The sequence below is a fragment of the Salminus brasiliensis genome, chromosome 17 (assembly GCF_030463535.1).
Source record: "Salminus brasiliensis chromosome 17, fSalBra1.hap2, whole genome shotgun sequence".
In the NCBI taxonomy this organism is placed as follows: Eukaryota; Metazoa; Chordata; class Actinopteri; order Characiformes; family Bryconidae; genus Salminus; species Salminus brasiliensis.
In genome coordinates, this window is record NC_132894.1 from 7834544 (window position 1) to 7846891 (window position 12348).

Here is a 12348-nt window from a genome sequence, read left to right on the forward strand (position 1 = left end):
CTCCAATTGATCGTTCCACAAGTGGTCCATAAAAGAGCCATGAACCCACTGAACATACAGAAACACTTTACTCTGTAAAACGCCAAAGTAAACTCCACAGTTTGCAAGTAACTTTGCAAGATCTTTAAATGGTGGCATTAAATCTGGCAATGTGAGTTCTTAAGAACAAAAACAAACAGACAACAAAACAACAAAAAAAACATTCATAAAAAGTATATGAAGTTACTATTCACATTTGGATGCTAAATTCAGATTTCATGTTCTGTGGTGAATGCAATTCAGAGTGGAAAGCCTGAACAGAATATAAAAGAAAACATGAACAGCATATAAAAGAACATCAGTCATTTCAATAAGCACCATGGACTGAAAAATATGAATGAAAATTCACGGCAAGAGGCGTTTCGGTCATCTCTTTACCATTGTGCCCAAGATAACCAGTAATGAATTTGTTTTATGTTACAATTAGGTAAACATAAAAATTTACAAATACCATTGTGGCAGTTTAGAATAAAACAAGCCAATTTCCTTTTAAAAACGTGGAAAACTTTTCCAGCATCTACCCAACAGCCTTATTTTACACTGAATTTGTAGAACCTAGAACGAGTAAAAGTGATGTTATTAGTCTTAAAACAAATGGAATTGTTAACAGGAGACTGCTACACCTGCCCCTAGTCCAAACTTTAACTGTTACATTTAAGAACTGGTAATTATGAACTGCCTTGCCGTTAACTGGTCGAAATTAGGGATCGCGTTTGAACACAACACAAATGAAACAGTACTAACGAGGCAAAGTCTATCAGGCCTCAAAAAAATCAACACATCTTTTACACAACTCCATCCACAGTGCTTGATATTGCACAATACTGACTGCATCGTTATGTCGTCTCTGTATTATGACCACAGATGATTGTTTCACTAAAGGACTAGCTCATTCTCATCTAGATCATCCTCAGATATCTCCACACCTACTCAGATTGGAGGATTTAGTGATTGTCACATCACTCCATATGAATTCCATAGACACTCTCAGAGCACATCATAGCTCCACTTTCAACTCTGGGATCTACAAATGTTTGTTCTTATAGACAGTAAAAACATTTAAAACACATAAAAAAAGGTTACGCTTGAAAACCAACTGAGTCGAGTCTTGGAGAGAAATCCCAAACAGTGGGCAAAAATCAGTGCCCTGCCATGCAGGACAAGAGCATCTTGGTAGAGGTGCTAAGCTGATCTGTTGGGAGTGGGGAGTTGTGGTCCTGGTTGAACTTGTGTTGTAAAACCTGTATGTAGGTAGCTCCTGAAACATGACTGCCCTGAAAAAGAAAAGATGGAAAAGACAATTTACACTAACAGTCAGCTAAACGCATTTTCTTCTTGTTTTTTTCACGTGTCTTTACTTACACCATTTATTCATTTCGATTATTAATATATTTCTACTTGTGCTTGAGTAAGCCTTACATTTAATTCCACTCCTAATCCATCCATCCATCCATCCTTTATGTGTACCTACCTTTGTTATACATCATCTTTGTCGTCATGACAGTTCCCCTCTTCCTTAAGTGCCTCTCCACCACTTGACGCCTCCTCTACGTGAGCCAACATGTCAGCCATCAGAGCCTCCTCCAGCCGCTTCCTTACGTTGTACACCAGCTCCTCCTGCTTTCTGAACCATTCCAGCAGAACATGAAAGTACAATTAGTGGATTCTGTTTCTCCTAACAGGACACTGGCAACATATAAAGTCTCTTTAACAAGTGCACTTTATTAAAATGGAATTTAAGGGTAAATTAATAGGAAGAGGTTAAGCTTGAACACGGCTTTAGTGATCAAATCCTAGTATAATGACCATGAAACTTCTAGGACAGTTACATCTAAATTACGGCCATTTGTGTGATGCTTTTGTTTGGTTGAGTTTTCCCAGTTTCCATGAGTAAAAAACATCACTAAGGGTCATTTTGCACTGGAATTTAGTGTCATGGCACTCAAGATTAGCAGAAAAATGTGTCCCTCAAGGACTGCAGTTATTGCATAAAACCAAGAGTTGATCTATACTTGACCACATTTAATGACGTGTGCTTAGGCACACATTAACTTAAAACATCTTTTTTTAAATATATATTTCCATACATTGGTTAAGATAAGGCATACACTGAACGGTCACTTCTTGAAAACCATCTCCTTGTTTCTACACTCACTGTCTATTTTATCAGCTCCACTTACACTGACGTATCCAGACAACAGCATCCTGTGACCACTGATAAAGGACTAGAGGACATCCAACAAAAACTGCAGCAACAGATAAGCTGTGGACCAACTAGGTAGGAGTGTCTAACAGAGTGGACAGTGAGTGGACATCACAGTGTCAAGTGTCACTGAGGGGCTGAGAATGACCCACTACCCAAATAATACCTGCTCTGTAATGGTCCTGCAGGGTCCTGACCACTGAAGAGGATGAAATGAGGCTAATACATATGCAGAAAAAACAGATGGCAGTTTGTAACTATAGAGCTACACAGAGCTCCCTATATGGTAAGTGGAGCAGATATAATGGGCAATGGGTGTAGAAACGGGGGGGGGGGCGAGTCTGTGTACACATCAGTTACTTGCATCCTTATATAAAACCTTTTTACAGTGAATTCCATTGAAAGTTAATGTTTTTTTTTCCTTCTTCTCCTGTAAAGTTGCCATTTTTGGAGATACAATTCTTTGTACAACAGCCAGAATATGTTCTAAAATGAGTTCAGATATCTGTGTATTTGAACATCCATGACTATACCATATTGAACCACAGTTAGACATCATGGACCATACCTAATGTCCTCGTCTGTGACGATAAAAGCCTTGCAGAGGGGCTGGGCCGTATTGAGCCACACACCGGGGTTCTTCTCCACTGCTGCAGAGAGCTGGCCCGTGATGGGAGCAGCGCTGGTGTGCAGAGCGCTGGCGATCGCAGACAACAGGGTCTTGTCTGTGCACCCTGGGCCAACTCCTATACAGAGGCAGAGACATTTAACTCCACTAATTCTAGTTTTAGCAAGTTCTGTTAATAATCAAATAACACATAATAAACTAGTACTGTAACTTCACAACAAATCCAACATAATGTAAAGATAAATTCAAAGAACAGGACTACAGTTTTAATGCAAGATTCCTTTAGGCTGCCATACCCTGTAAACCTTTGGGGAGCTCCATGGTTTTCACCAACTCTTCAGCAATATCATAAGCATTAAGGCCACTCAGCTTCTTTTCCCAAAACAGCTGGAGATAAGATACATAAGAGATAAGAGAAAATAGGTGGAATCATGAAAAATAATACACAACTTAAATGCACATAAAAATATGGATATTTTTTATTGGAAACACTTTGGTAAGATATAAAATTAATTGCCAGATGGCTGTACTTGTCTTGGCTGGTCTACGGCCTTCTGTGGGTCCGTTTTGACTTTGTTGCTCGGGTGGTTAGTAACTTTTGTGACTGGCTGCTTGAAGATGGAGGCTGTCTGTCGAACTGGGAGAGATGTGTTTAGGTCTGGTTTGCCCTATTGTACACACACAAACAATGTGTCACATCACTGGTAGATGTTTCGAGCTATAAATGGAGTAATGTCAGCTTAAGCTGGTTTTAGTGCAAATACAAATATTAACATTTACATAAGCCTCACCTTTGTCTGATTGTTATTGTCGTATCGGAGCCTCTGTCTGTTCTTGTTCAACTTGCTCATGAGCATCTTGCCCGTGCGGAAATCGAAGGAGCTGAGATCCATGGAGTTGCCAAGGTAACGTGCCAGTTGAGGCTTGCTCCGGAACTTCTTTCCAGTAGGACTGGGAGAGTAAAAATAGGATGAAGCTTACAGGGGAAAACTCCACTTAACTCCACTTAAAGCAAACTCCAAGAAACACTGTGACTGCAAAGCTTTTGCACAAAGACACATAACAGAAGAAATGCAAGAGGTTACATTTTATCAGAACAATAACCAATTGAAAAGCAAACCATGACATGCATTTATCATAGCCTGGTTAGACAAGCCAAACTGGGCAAGCAGGTTCATAGCAAACCTTCAGTTACACACATCCACCTGACAGCATGGACAGTGTCAGTAATGATTATTAGTGATGCACAGATACCAGTTTTTAAAATTGATATCAATACGAGTACTTCTTTTACTGTACTGTATTGGCCAAATACCAATACAACACATAAAATGTTCCTGATGGGAAGATTACACCTGTGTCTACAGTCAATTTTTAAATTTGTCAGTTTTACCTATATTTACTTACAGTATCCATTTACCACTATATGTGTACAGTTCTAACACTATCAATATTGATACCACAGAAAGGTATTGGTGCATCCCTAAGTATTATGAAATGACATAATGCATGTAATTTTCTCCCTTTTGTTCAATAGTATTTGCAATATCCTGCCTAAACCATGAAACTGCAACACAACAAGGCAGATAGAAACTGAGTGCTGACCGCCACAACATTAGGTATGCATCTTTTCACTTGCATTAAACAGGGACTGTCTGAGTATTGACAGATAAACTGTTTTGTCCTCTACACCGCGGGTTAGTTTAACAGTGTTACAACTTAACCTCTCAAGACAGAACAAAACACTGACAGAACCCAAAATTCTTCTCATATAGTTTCATAACAGTTTCTTATTGGAACTTTTTGTACTGGAAACACTGTAGTAGACATTTCATGTAAATAATGTTCTAATTCATTGACAAAACCAATTTTAACAGTGTTTGATAAGGTAATCAGAGTAATTGTGATTCGTATGTATAGATCATACTGTATATTATGGTTGGAAAGGTTTGTGCCCTGCTTTCCCCTCTCTATTTATTTACATATTTACAGTTCTGTAAGAAGACAATATTATATTATTCTATTATGAATAGAATATTTTGAACATTATCCATCAGTACCACTAAAACTCAAATCAATATTATCTATATAATATCATAGTAACATATACACTCACCGCTAAACATACTGTATGCATACATCGTCACTCACATGCAATAACCTAGGGGTGGGCAATATGACATCTGTATTGTATTGTGATCAATGTTGTTATCGTGATTCACAATATGTTTCTCTAAGCATATCGAGGATATTGTCAGTGAGTAAAGATCAACAAACTGTTTCATTACAAACAGTGTCAAATTAGTCTGGTTTAACAGGATGAGATGCAGCAGATTTTGAGTATAAATCACTGTACTCACTATGGGAGAGTATCTGAATAGTAGTTTTTAAAGAATCTGTTGCTACCAATGCACACGTGTATGGCGTGTATTAATATCATGTCTCGTCATACATCATAATATAATATTTTTCCCATATCATATCATCCTCCCCTACAAAACCCTTGTATTTCCATTTTCGCCAGTTTTGCCACTTTCACAGGACCTCGGCTCACAAGTCGTAAAAGTGTTTATATTACGCATATCTGCAGCGAATTTCGCACAAATTCACACAAAATAAGTTTTATCTCCATTTTTTTTTTTGGTAGTTGTTCATTACATTGTGATAATATTTCATGATGAATGAACCAACAGAACTGGTCATCATCTTAAAACTAGCCAGTATATTTTCTCATTCTGTTTAGATTATTGTGAAAATATTGTAAAGTTATTTAACTTTAAGTAATATATCTGGCAACACTGTCGTATTCTATTGGCAAATAAATGCCCTTGCTTTAAATGTTTTTTTTTATTATTGAACAGTTATAACGACCTGTCGAACACTTAACAGGGACGTCCTCGACAGTTCCCAGATCATTATGCTTAAAAGAGGTATAAAAAAACATTAGAAGCTATAAAGGACCTATTAACTAGATTCAGGATCTGTTCTTGTCCATGTGAAAGTAGTTTTGCAGGGTAGAGATGATACACATCACCTAGGACTGCTATCAGGACAGCTGATGGCCTGTGTGTGTATCTGTGTGCAGCTGTGCTGAGCTCCACTGCGCCACAGTATAAACAGTCATGGTGGCAAATCTGCCCCCCACCCCAACCTCCACCCACACCCCCACCCTCTTAAACAATGTCAAGCCTATTCAGCGAAGCTACAGGCAGATTCCTGTTCCTTTAACAAACCCTTCAGCAGTGGACTCTGGTGTAATGCAGTTCACAGCATGATTTCACAGAAGACTTGGTGTGACTGAAGACATGAAGAGGTCATGCAATCTGGCCGTGTGGTTGTTTGTTTGTTGGCCACTGTTTTCAAGCTTGCAAGACGTGCAAACAATGAAGTTAGACAGATAAAATATCCAGCCTACCACAAACTAAACAAACGACCCGCCTCCCCTCTCTCTCGCCTCTGCTCTTCCTCCTCTTCCTCACCTCTGCTAAAGAAAAGAAGAAACAGGCTCGTCTATTTCTGGTCATGGCCGAATCGTGCCCGTAGTGGGATAGTAAATAAACCCACATGCTCGGTTTCAGAGACGGACTGGAAATAACACGGTCACTCGCTAAGTTGTGAAAGCGTTGAGATTATGCACATGTGCTGGGAGATTCGCACACATTTACACATATAATAGAATCAAAAAATTAATAAAAATAAATAAATAAATAAATAAATAAATAAATAAAAAAAAATAAACTCCCTCCAGACCGGAGTCTGTTGCAGAATGGCGTAAGGCCACCTCAGCACACCATCCCTGCTCGCTCAGTACCTAAAATAATAGACATCGCTTTTCCCCGCGGACAAACCCGACTTTCTGGTCACTTCTTCCCTTTTCCAGCCCTTTGGGAGAGCCGAGCACTCCCACCTTTTCCTGTCCATGACATCCACGGTTCTATCCACAGATTTGGCGAAGGTCTTAGGTCTTTTCCTTTTACCAAATATGATATTTTTAAGCTCGGTCTCTGTCCCCCTCCTCCCTTTAACGTGAGCTCTTTGTGGTAGCTAACGATGCCAGAGCCGTGAACGAATCGTTCTTCTGAGTCGGTTCCTTTTAGCGATTTGGTGGAACCGATTCACAACATTCCACAAAACTTACACAATACGAATTTAATTTCTTACATTCATTACATATATGAGTTTTGTTCTAGTTTAACGTGGATGAGAGTGGTTAAGAGCAGTTTCAGACATACTTCAGGCACATTATTAGTCACTTCACCTCTGTTAGCTATGTAAATGTACGATGTGCTTCCATTTCTGCTGTCTGACTTACTAATTACCCTGTAAACAGGGCATGTTATAGCCTATTCAATAATTCAGCATAATAATTTAGGAAAGGTATAAGAATAAATTGACTAATAATTGCGAATCTCTCTCTGACTCTCTGACTGTGTATGGATGTGGGCCACGTCTGGTGAAGATATGGTACTGCGGCTCACAGACTCTCACTAAGTCAATAAGTATTTTAAACATGATATTAAAGCTGATTTACTCATTCTGATTTTTTTTTCTCTCATCAGTATTAGCCGTTAAAATAACGCTATTTCTGCGATGTAACGATAATACTGCTTTGTAAAATCTCTGAAACGAAAACAACCCGCTGAATCGATTGTATGAAACGGACATTATTCAAATGAGTCGGTTCGCAACACTGATTCGAACAGCCCATCGTTACTTTGTGGACACGTTTCTTTTGTCGCTATGCAAATCGCTCCGCCGTGACCGGGGCCTTATCACTCTGCCCGGCGTTCAGGCCGCTGAAGGATCCATCCGCTAGGAAAAACACACAGTGACACTTACGGGAGATCTAGTGCAGATAATCCTTGCTATGGCACTACAGCCCGCCGCCAAAACACTCACATGCACAGCGCTACACAAGCCGGTGCCTCGGCGTTTAAATGTACATTATTAATCACTCCGCGAGTCTGAACTGTACGTTTATGTTGGTCGGTGGCTGAATTAGCTACGGTTAAACGAATAACGACCGACACAGGTAAAGCGACCTAACCGCAGCGCGCTCGGCACATTTGAATTTTAACGGCTCGCTGTTTTGAAGCCCATGGAGGGCAGCGAAACGAGCACGGTGGGGCTACACAATTAAGCGAAATGGCGTGTTTTGCGCTCTGGTCCGTTAAATTAAATACAATTAATTTATTTAAAATTCGTGAAACGCCAGGGCTGTCAAATAGCGCTAGCTTGGACGATATGTGGCTTGAAAATGAGTTGACTGCCGTTCAGTCGTAGCTAGCCACTAGATAGCTACTGAAAGCTCAACTTGCTTAGACCAAGCGTTAGCCCAAGCCACCCCGTGAACAGACCAGCTCGGGATGATCTCGTTTTAGGTTTAATTTCATTTCGAGAAGAAGAGCTGGCTAGCGATCGAGCACCTAGCTAGTGTGCAGCCCGAGGTGGCTGTGAACAGGCAGACTAGCTAGCTATCTAGCCTTTCAGCCGACTGGATAGAGCCCCAATGCGGAACGCTTTATCGTACATTTTTGTGCTCAAGAAAACGGATCTGCTCAGATTAACACCAGAAAACCCTCCGCTGGAAACTCCCGGCGACGAGCGAAGAAGGCGTAGTACTGCGAATGTGTTTGGTGAGCGTTTAATTTGAGGTTTTAATTTAGCTACTTACTCGTTTTTCTCCATCTTGCATGCTGTTTGGCTGTCTCCTGGTGAATGTTAAATCCCCTCTTCTCTCCACTTTCACTCCCCTCCCCCTGCAATGAGGCGAATGAAAGACATAATGCGCGCTACAGGGGAGTGAGGCTCTCTGCACAGTGAGGACGAAGCAGGGAACCTCTCTGCCACCTTCACGACCACACATGTGTTGGTCAAGTGGACAAACTTCAGTGTTTGCCCACTATCCCCACGATTAGACGACCCTGCTTTGACAGCAGACCACACTTTTAGTCTACAAGCTGTGAAAAACAGAAAAATATGGATCCAGAAAATAAAATATTATATTGTTTAATGAGAGACATTTAGTTTCCAGGCAAAAGTAGATCTGTAAATGATCTGAAGGTGTTCAGGGCAATGATCGCAGACTGAAGACCCACCTGTTCAGAGAATACTTGGAGGAATAGCAGAGCACTATGGTCACCTTATTGACTTGTGTTTAGTAATGTCTAAAGCTTAGAGGTATCTTTGAACTATTAGTCTATTCTAACTAGCTATGGTCTTTCTTGGGTAAATAGCAAAGCTATTACTTACTTTTGTAAGTGGCTCTGGATAAGAGCGTCTGCTAAATGCCATAAATGTCAAAGTAAATCTGTCACTGGATTCAAAGAAACATATAGTATTTTTGTCCGTTTCACAGGTTCACACAGACTGTGACGGGGGACAATGCAGAGTAAGTATTCCAGTCTCCAACACGCAGGCCATTCTCAGGTCGCAGCCCTGTGCAAACAGACCGGCAATTCATTGGGTCCTGGCAGCCAAAGTCACACAGCACAAAGCAAAAGGGAAGAACGGCACACAGGCTAAAATGTAGCATGGATTAGTTCGTTTTTAATTCTTAACATTTTTAATTAATAAGTGCTTTCTCCAAATCTAACACAAAATGCCACATTTAATGACGACTGCGGCTTCTGCAGAATTATTCAGCACCCTTCTGCTGTTATGACCTGCTCCAAAGGTGATGCAAAGAGACTGCCAGCGTTTGGCAGTGTCCCTGAGCAATCATGTTGTACTGTTCACTAATATTCATGGGTTTGAGTGCTACAGCTGCCTTAAAAAAGTCATCCACAGAGTTTTTTTAGGTCAGGCAAATGTGATCCCCACTCCAGAATCTTCCGGTAGTTCTTTTGAAATCAAGCCTTGATGGACTTAAAGGTATGAGAAGGCTTGGGTGTCACTGGACTTTTCAACAGGATTATTATTCCAAACAAAGTTTTACTGCAACTTTAGGTAATAAACCTAATTTGCAAGGGTGTGTGTGGGGGGGGGGGTTGAATAACTTTTGTTGCAACAGTATAAGTCACAGAATTCACACCTATATTATTTTTTAATCACTTATATGGAGGCTGTAATGGAGCACAATCTTGAAGCACATTAACAACTCAGTGAAAGCTAGTCAGGCTAAAGCACAGCCTCCACACTGTGGGATCAGTTTTAACACATACACTACTGAGCCTTCCAAAGTAAACAAAAGATGTCCATATTCCCCATTTACATGTCAGTAATAGTTAATTTTGGAAAGTATTTTTGGATTAATCAGTCAATTACTTCTGTTCTGCTTTTGATGGAAAATGCAATAAAACAAACAACTGCAAACAATTTAGCTTGACCACTTCACTAAGGTTGTTTGATGTTCAATTTTGATGTATGTATTTGGGCAGAAAGGGTCTTCTGGTTGAAACAACATGGCTGTATTGAATTAATTGTTCATCAACCAGCCTTTTAAGCAACTGCATACAACTAGCCCCTCCACTCCTTTGTAGCAGAGATGAGCAGATAAACTGTGTGTTGAGGTTCTCGGTCCTCCTCTATAAAGCACAAGTTACAAAGAAGTTTAAAATATTTAACATTAACATGTATAGAAAATCAGTTCTTTATGCAAGGTACAGGCATGGTGCAGTTCTAGTGAACATCAACTCACTTTAAAAATTAACTACTAACACAATGCAGTCATAACTGGCAAACTACACGTTTGGCATTGCACTATTAGGTCGAAAATGGTTTAAAAAGCTGTGCTAAATGCAAAGGTAAAAAAGCACTGCATTAAAAAAAGGTCAATATCATAGTCATATGAAACTTTTAAACCTTTATTATAGGTTCCATTACTGTGTGACTGAGAAACTGGGAAAGGGTATAAAAGAGCATGAGTGCATATTTTGGTGCTCAGAACGTTGATCAAATCGTGCACCACAATCTGCAAACCAGTCTTGCGGCTGGAGTCACTCATCCATAGTGAATGAAAACAAAATTGAGGTTGTATCATTTAATTTACATTTTTGAGCATGCACTAGTTTCTGGTTTCGTGAAAAATCCAGAACTCGTGCTCATGTGACTCAAACAGAGAAAGCTGAAGCTTCCTACCCACAATATCACACAATCATTAAATAGTGTACATGGAGACACAGGCCACGAGGATGATGGTTGATTGTCACTACGTCATGCAGACTTCAGAAAGTGACCTTGATCAGAAAAAGAACACACTGTAATGCCCTAAGCGCGCTGTTGCACCCGCACTATGATATATTTCATTTTGTGTATCAAGTTGTAAAGTCAAATGAATCCAAAAACAATCCATTTGTGAATCATTACTTGTACTTATGAATATCCACATGGGCTCATATACATATACATACATCTATAAACATATACATATGTTTATAGATGTATGTATATGTATATATACGCATATGTATATGTATATATATATATATATATATATATATATATATATATATATATATATATATATATATATATATATATATATATATATATACAGTGAGTCCAAGAAGTATTTGATCCCTTGCTGATTTTCTTCGTTGGCCCACTAATAAAGACATGATCATTCTATACTTTTAATGGTAGATGTATTCTTACATGGAGAGACAGAATATTAAAAAGAAAATCCAGAAAATAAATCTAAGGAATATATATTAATTGATTTGTATTTCATGGAGTGAAATAAGTATTTGATCCCTTAGTATTCATTAGCAGTTCTGGCTTTTACAGACCAGTTAGACACTCCCAATCAACTTGTTACCTGACCTGAAGCCACCTGTTCTCACTAATCACTTGTGTGAAAAACACCTGTCCACAGAATCAGACAGATCACACAGATTTCAAGTCTCCAACATGGGTAAAACCAAAGAGCTGTCACAGGACCTCAGAGTCAGAATTGTTGACCTTCACAAAGCTGGAATGGGCTACAAAAAGATTAGTAAGGTGTTGGATGTGAAAGTAACAACTATTGGTGCAATTATCAGAAAGTTTAAAGAGTATAACATGACAATCAACAGACCTCGGCCCGGTGCTCCAAAGAAGATTTCGCCTCGTGGGGTGGCAATGATGCTGAGAACAGTCAGAAATCGTCCTGCAACCACTCGGCAGGAGTTAGCAAATGACCTGAAGGCAGCTGGGACCACAGTTTGCAAGGAAACAATTGGCAACACTTTGCGCAACAATGGATTCACATCCTGCAGTGCCCGAAAGGTACCCCTGCTGAAGAGAGCACATGTGGAGGCGCGCCTCAAGTATGCCAATGATCATTTGAAAGATGAACCAAGTTATTGGGAGAAGGTTTTGTGGTCAGACGAGACCAAAATTGAACTTTTTGGCCTCAACTCCACCCGCCATGTGTGGAGGAAGAAAAATGCTGCCTATGACCCCAAGAACACTGTGCCCACCGTCAAGCATGGAGGTGGAAGCATAATGTTTTGGGGGTGTTTCTCTGCCAAGGGTACAGGGCTACTTCACCGCATCA

General features: G+C 39.8%; 1 protein-coding gene across 8 annotated transcripts; it reads right to left on the reverse strand.

Moving 5' to 3' along the window:
* Positions 1 to 49: 49 nt before the first annotated feature.
* On the reverse strand, positions 50 to 8733 carry mbd3b (methyl-CpG binding domain protein 3b). Of its 8 annotated transcripts, none has more exons than XM_072661225.1 (8): positions 8545 to 8733; positions 6286 to 6354; positions 3662 to 3821; positions 3401 to 3538; positions 3167 to 3257; positions 2811 to 2988; positions 1511 to 1663; positions 50 to 1313 (listed from the first exon to the last, which is right to left on the reverse strand). In XM_072661225.1, the coding sequence occupies exons 1-7, from the start codon at positions 8556 to 8558 to the stop codon at positions 1516 to 1518; spliced, it is 798 nt and encodes a 265-aa protein (XP_072517326.1). In that variant the 5' UTR covers positions 8559 to 8733; the 3' UTR covers positions 50 to 1313; positions 1511 to 1515. The 8 variants fall into 8 exon arrangements, with proteins under 8 accessions (XP_072517326.1, XP_072517328.1, XP_072517327.1 ...); XM_072661227.1 differs by lacking the exon at positions 8545 to 8733 and adding an exon at positions 6778 to 6931 and having other exon boundaries at positions 6286 to 6351; XM_072661226.1 differs by lacking the exon at positions 8545 to 8733 and adding an exon at positions 6778 to 6931.
* Positions 8734 to 12348: the final 3615 nt, after the last annotated feature.